This window comes from Monopterus albus, unplaced genomic scaffold (genome assembly GCF_001952655.1).
Source record: "Monopterus albus unplaced genomic scaffold, M_albus_1.0 scaffold666.1, whole genome shotgun sequence".
NCBI lineage: Eukaryota > Metazoa > Chordata > Actinopteri > Synbranchiformes > Synbranchidae > Monopterus > Monopterus albus.
The window spans coordinates 5,305-12,083 of record NW_018128546.1 but is presented as its reverse complement, the minus strand read 5'-3'; the positions used below and the strand labels follow the sequence as shown (position 1 = coordinate 12,083).

General features: G+C 43.1%; 2 protein-coding genes across 3 annotated transcripts in view; both read left to right on the top strand.

The window, feature by feature from the left end:
- The first annotated feature begins 951 nt into the window (after positions 1 to 951).
- LOC109953430 (elongation factor 1-alpha) lies at positions 952 to 4,481 on the top strand. Of its 2 annotated transcripts, XM_020588923.1 has the most exons (8): positions 952 to 1,060; positions 1,890 to 2,042; positions 2,516 to 2,695; positions 2,783 to 3,079; positions 3,162 to 3,312; positions 3,393 to 3,649; positions 3,732 to 3,992; positions 4,067 to 4,481. In XM_020588923.1, exons 2-8 carry the CDS (start codon positions 1,899 to 1,901, stop codon positions 4,166 to 4,168), a joined length of 1,392 nt encoding a protein of 463 aa, XP_020444579.1. In that variant the 5' UTR covers positions 952 to 1,060; positions 1,890 to 1,898; the 3' UTR covers positions 4,169 to 4,481. The 2 variants fall into 2 exon arrangements, with proteins under 2 accessions (XP_020444579.1, XP_020444578.1); XM_020588922.1 differs by lacking the exon at positions 4,067 to 4,481 and having other exon boundaries at positions 954 to 1,060; positions 3,732 to 4,013.
- A 95-nt stretch (positions 4,482 to 4,576) lies between these two features.
- LOC109953431 (elongation factor 1-alpha-like) overlaps positions 4,577 to 6,779 on the top strand; it is a gene marked incomplete at its 3' end in the record, with an annotated part of 7,065 nt that continues 4,862 nt past the window's right edge. Inside the window, exons 1-2 of the mRNA XM_020588924.1 lie at positions 4,577 to 4,785; positions 6,005 to 6,180. Coding sequence (XP_020444580.1) covers positions 6,014 to 6,180 — 167 coding nt within the window. The remainder of the gene's footprint in view (positions 4,786 to 6,004; positions 6,181 to 6,779) is intronic.

Below are 6,779 nucleotides of genomic sequence, written 5' to 3'. Positions count from 1 at the left end.
TAATACGTCATCATTTGTACATGTGTCTTATGGGAATGTAAATGCTTGCATGACAGGGTGTCCTGAAAACAGCATGAGTTAATCCTCTCAGGGTCTGGCCTCTGTTTGAATGCAAATGTTGTTCAGATTTAGGTAATCTTGTCAAGATGATGAGTTTGTAGTGTTACTGGTGGGTGGGACAGGTTTAGGTAGAGATGGGGGTGAAGCTTTATGCTGTTTTGGCTTTGAGTGTAGGTAAATTATATAACTCTGGGTTTAAAATGTCAGTCTGAAAATTGAACTGTTTTATGTGAACGATTTTTAAAGTAATAAGCAACTACTATGACGCCCCTGCCATTCACAAAACCCGTGAATTCGATGTGTTACTCTAATCTTCTAATCAAACACATAAAACAAAATATAGTTTAATCATAAGACTTTATTGATCCCCAGTGCGAAGTTCACAGCAGTACTTCAAATTGGTGTGTGGGGTAGTTAACATTAACTCCCCCTTAACCAGCTACAACATTAAATGTGATGTACACAAAATGCATCAATTATTATAATCTAATAATATAATGTACATTAATATGAAATATGCCATTTTGCACGACTACTTTTTATGCTAATACTACAGTTGAAAAATATTTTCCTACACTGGAGGTCAACAACACCTTCCAAATGAACCAGTGTGTTCCTCTCAGCTGTTCAGGAATAAAACTCAAGGATATTTGGGAGGAGATCAGTCAAATGAGAATAAAACTGTTTATCAGAATCATCACTATGTATCTGTACAATAATAGTTGTTATTATTATTATGGTGAGTGATGGGTTGTGTCAGAGCTGAAGCTCAGATCACGATCTCTGGTGCTATAAGACATGCATGTTTCAGGCGGTTCGTCCGGTGGCGTGCTGACGTTTTTAGCAGGACTGTGTGGCTTTTTGGGTTTGCACCGGGGAGGGCGACGGGAAGTCAGGCCGCCTCCCATTCAGTATAAAACCTACCAGTCAGACCCACTCTTCCTCTTTCTGTTACCTGGCTAGGGGCAATAGCTTTGGCCGTGAAAACGCTGAAACACCGGTAAGTTAAGCTTTGATTCATACGGTAGCTAGCGAGACGGAGCTAGGCCTGTAATTGTTTAGAAGGACTTAGTTTGGAGGAATTTCTTTAACTGATTGCCTTTAGCCAAAACTTCGCCTTTTCGGTTATGTAACTTCAAACTAACCTGTGGATTTTTTTGAAGGCAGCTATAAAATTTAGAGAATATCATTCACGCTGAGATAATTTGGTTAAAGTCAACGTTTTGTGTGTTATTGACTTTTGCGAGATTGTAACGTTAATTATTTTCAGACAAAATGATTTTAAGGGGAGAGAAGGTAATGTAACGTTAGAAGGATAAGGAACAAAGACATGACGCTGAAAGCAGAGAACTAGGGATGCAGGAAGGACATTTCTCTCTTCGCTCTCCTCCGTGAAACAACTGTACGTGCTCTCTAGTATCAGGTGTTGGGAGTCTGGACAAGTTAGCCTGTGAATATTTGGCGATCTTTGTGTAACTTTATACGCCGTGGGCCACGGAGTAACACGTGTCTCGGCTGGCCTGTGGCCGCCCAGCAGCAGCAGCTGCCTGTTAGCGTATTGACTCATAGCATTAGTGTTGAGTAACAAATAACGAGGGTGATTTTTTTTCTTTTTGGCTTTGAGTGTATTCGAGATTTTAACGCCTTTCTAAACTTCAAAAAGACGTCAGGCAGAATATTCTTCAAAATTAGCCGGGCCAGATGTGTCATTTTCATTTGTCACACTACCCTTATCACTTGAGCTATCGGCTAGCTAACGTTAGCTAGGCTGAATAATGATGGTGCGTTTAAACGTGAGATTTAATGGATGGGTCTTTTTTTCGTGACAGAAACTAAAAATGGGAAAGGAAAAGACCCACATTAACATCGTGGTCATTGGCCATGTCGACTCCGGCAAGTCCACCACGACCGGCCACCTCATCTACAAGTGCGGAGGAATCGACAAGAGAACTATCGAGAAGTTTGAGAAGGAAGCTGCCGAGGTGAGCAAATTGTTTTTATCTATAGAACTGTTGGGGAGTCCAGTCCCAAGATGGCGACGTCAGCGTGCCCCTGCTGAGCACTGCTGCCCGGCACGAGGGTGTAGATACGTGTGCGCGCACGCTGGGTGGGGCTTAGCTCGAGCAGCGCCAACAGTGCACTTTGTTCAGTGTAATCTGAAGCTGTTGAACACGTACAAAATGTACAATTAAGTTAGAGCAAATTTCGCTAAATGTTAAAGCTAAAGATGTTAAGTAAATGTCAGGTTTAAAACTGACTACGTAAATGCTTGTGATCCATTTCCAGAAAAATTCTCATTTAGGACTAAGAATGACTGTACAGCAGAGGTGGCATTTACAAATCTTAAATGACTTAACTGTCCTGTAAGACCAGGAAACTCAAATGACTCACAATTGAGCAGCAGGTATTTTTTTCCTAGTAGCAGAGACTTATTTGTGTATTTGTTCCTTTGTAGATGGGCAAAGGCTCCTTCAAGTATGCCTGGGTGCTGGACAAACTGAAGGCTGAGCGTGAGCGTGGTATCACCATTGACATTGCTCTGTGGAAGTTTGAGACCAGCAAGTACTATGTGACCATCATCGATGCCCCTGGACACAGGGACTTCATCAAGAACATGATCACTGGTACCTCTCAGGTAAAGACTGCTATAAGATTAAAGTTGTCCCTTTTGTATTGAACTTTAGTATATTTAAGTCTGAACTGGCTGATATAAAATTTTCAGGCTGACTGCGCTGTGCTGATTGTTGCTGCGGGTGTTGGTGAGTTCGAGGCTGGTATCTCCAAGAACGGCCAGACCCGTGAGCACGCCCTGCTGGCCTTCACCCTCGGTGTGAAGCAGCTCATCGTTGGAGTAAACAAGATGGACTCCACCGAGCCCCCGTACAGCCAAAAGCGTTTTGAGGAAATCACCAAGGAAGTGAGCGCCTACATCAAGAAGATCGGCTACAACCCCGCTGCTGTTTCCTTCGTCCCCATCTCTGGGTGGCATGGAGACAACATGCTGGAGGCCAGTGACAAGGTGAGGAAATTTTTACCCTAGTGCTCAACTTGGGTAAACCATAGATTTTGCACATTAACTGATTTTTGAACATTGTCTGTAGATGAGCTGGTTCAAGGGATGGAAGATTGAACGCAAGGAGGGTAATGCCACTGGAACCACTCTGCTGGAATCTCTGGATGCTATCCTGCCACCAGCTCGCCCCACTGACAAGCCCCTGCGTCTGCCCCTGCAGGATGTCTACAAAATCGGCGGTAAAAACTGGCATTTTGTTAAATAAAGCATAATGGCACTAATAACAACAAAGCCTTGAACTTAAACTGGTTTGTCTCAGGTATTGGAACTGTCCCCGTCGGCCGTGTTGAGACCGGCATCCTGAAGCCCGGTATGGTCGTCACCTTCGCTCCCCCCAACCTGACCACTGAGGTGAAGTCTGTGGAGATGCACCATGAGTCTCTGCCTGAGGCTGTCCCTGGTGACAACGTTGGTTTCAACGTCAAGAATGTGTCTGTCAAGGAAATCCGTCGTGGATATGTGGCTGGCGACAGCAAGAACGACCCACCCAAGGCTGCTGAAAGCTTCAATGCCCAGGTTGTTATTGTGAACTTGTGTTGGTAATTTCCTGTTTTTATTTTGTTTGTTAGAAATCTAATTTTAAATGTGCCCCCCGCAGGTCATTATCCTGAACCACCCTGGCCAGATCAGTGAAGGTTATGCCCCAGTGCTGGACTGCCACACCTGTCACATTGCCTGCAAGTTCAGCGAGCTCAAGGAAAAAACTGACCGTCATTCTGGCAAGAAGCTTGAGGACAACCCCAAGTTTCTCAAGTCTGGAGATGCTGCCATTATCAAACTAGTTCCACAGAAGCCCATGGTTGTGCAGCCCTTTTCCAATTACCCTCCCCTTGGTGAGTGGTTTTACTTGTTAGATAATGCTTAGATTACAACTGTTAAACTGATTAAACAATCGTATACAAATTGCATTCACAAATTCACTGCTTTTCTCAGAGGCAGACTGTGGCCGTCGGTGTCATCAAGTCTGTGGAGAAGAAGTTGGCCTCAGGTGGAAAGGTCACCAAGTCTGCGCAGAAGGCCGAGAAGAAGAAATGAATTGTCGTGCAGGACGTCCAACAAAAAGTCACGTCTCAGCAGCAGCGGGCCGCCCCACACCCTCTTCTTCCCTGCCACCTGTCTTCTCTGAGGCCGAGCTCTCTACTCAAGGACTGGCTTATGCTGATTAAAACCCATCGCAAAAATTTTCGCAGGAAAAAACTGTGGCATTGTCGTGTACCTGAATCACAAGACGGTGCCTCTTCTCAGTTACATTTAAGTTGGGAAATGGTTTAGAACTATCTTGATGAAACAAATCTAATTGGAGAGCAAGCTGCTGGTAACTAATAAAATATATTTGAAAAAATTGTAATTTGCTTGTCTTGATCCTTTTGTGCTGCTGCTGGGTGTAGTTTGGGCTGTCAGAGGAGTCTCTGTCTTGTGTTGCAGCTGTTTTTGACCATGCTATGTGCCCAGTGATGCACTTGTCATCCAATCGCCTCAATAGGACTTGTACCTTAGCCAATAGCACCTCTTTATTTTTAGTATGACAGCAACAAGGCATGCACAGCCCTCCCTCTGCTCTTGTTCGGTATAAAAACTCTGGACAGCTCATATTCTGTCCTTTTTTCCCTCTGCTCCAAATCAGGGGAAGTCGTATTAGTTACTGGGCACAGGTTGGTAAAATTTTCTTTTAATAGCCTGCTCTTCAAGCTGAATTGCATGTTGAGGAGCTGAAAGTGTTCATGATAGGAACTATTGCAATACTTAACTGGTATGAACTCAATCTGCACAAAACTGGTTTTCATAATTTCTCAATTTTAGTTTTGGTTACACTTTCAAGGTTAAAACGTGCTAACTTGGTTTAAATTTATAAAATGTTGGTGTCATGTGATCAGAAAATTAGCTTTCTCTTAGTAAGGCTTAATTGTGGGTGATCAGACAGTGGAAACTAAGCTTTAAGTCAATTGCCAGATTTCATTCTCTGCCAGTAATTTTTCTATACATGTGAGCGCGCACCCTTCCACCAGTTCTTAGTAAACCGGGTCGGGTGCGCGCTTGCACCATTTGGTAACATGGCGGATCTGTGCTCGCGGCGCAACATGGAGGCTGAATAGCCGGCATCGAGCATATGGTGTATGATTCAATGTCGCTTTTCACTCGCGGGAATGGACACCGAAAATAAGCGTTAACATGACTGTCCCGCCACAAAATACAACGCTAGATGCATCTGACCATACATTAGAGAGCTATGTCGTTTAATGATGCATTCATCCATGTGGGAAGAATGGGGAACGCCCTTATGTAGGCATTTCAGGGTGGTTAGTCATGGGTCGTTACTGGTCCCATGACGTTAGTCTGACCAGCTGAACCGGCCCAGAATAGCTGCTGTTGCGTATTTGGTTAAGCCACGTTCTTTTGTAAATATTGGATTTTATTTTGCTGTAAGTGCCAGCGGTGGTGCGTTTGCAACGATTCTACCAGTAGCTTCTTACCGTCCGTTAGGGTTTTTTTCTGCCTGGTTTTTCTTAATTACGATTTAAGCGATATGACCTGAACGCGGCATCAGGTCACCTAGCTAAATATTGCTAGTAGGCTAATTGCTAATGCAGAGATGCAACACAGTGATAAATAACGACGTAACGTATTGTGTCGAATTGATTTTAATTTTGGATTGTATCAAAAGAAGCTACCAGAAGCTCTCAATGTTTAGACAAATTTAAGCCAGAAATATATTTCCGTCAACAAAACCGCTGTCTGTTAACAGCTGACTTGGTCCTACTTAGTAGTAGCAACTTAAGTTTGGTGGTCCCACTGAGTTCACTCCAACTCTAAGCCCCATGCGTTATATTTAATAAAGCCCACATAACTGCTCCCCATGTTTTTTACAACCAGTAAGTCGAAATGGGAAAGGAGAAGATCCACATCAACATTGTGGTCATTGGTCATGTCGACTCCGGCAAGTCCACCACGACCGGCCACCTCATCTACAAGTGCGGAGGAATCGACAAGAGAACTATCGAGAAGTTTGAGAAGGAAGCTGCCGAGGTTCGTTTGAGGGACACCAGGCACTTCTAACTCAGTTAATTCCCAGATAATCACATCACATTAGTCATGACAACGACACCGCACACAGCAAACTATTATCATTACAAGTGCTATGACAGGAAGTATTACTGGGCTTAGCCTGCCACCTACTGTTGAAATGTGTGCACTGTTTATACAGAAAATGTTCTTGTTCAAATCTGGAGTTTAAATCTTTTAACGTAGAAAATTTTAAATCTCACGGGTTAGTATAGGTAGTGAATCAGCCTGGAATACAAGTTAAATTGCACCTATATTACTACAACCAGCACTCCTATGGATACATGATTTAGTTATCAAAAATGGCTACATTGAATCTGAAACGATTGATATGGTGAGCTTTACTTGACAATTTATTCTTAACATTTCAGAGATTAAATTATTCCAAATAATCAGCCCATTAATAAGGAAAATAATAGTTGCAGGCCTGGACATAGGACACATTTAAGTAAATTGGATTTAGAAACTGGACGTGGCTGTTTGGTGGCTGACAGTTGATGTTTCTGTGGTTTAAAAGTAGATAAGTCTGAAGAGTTTCATTAAATTAGTCTTGTATCCTGAACACAGCTATAAGGAGAAACTTAAT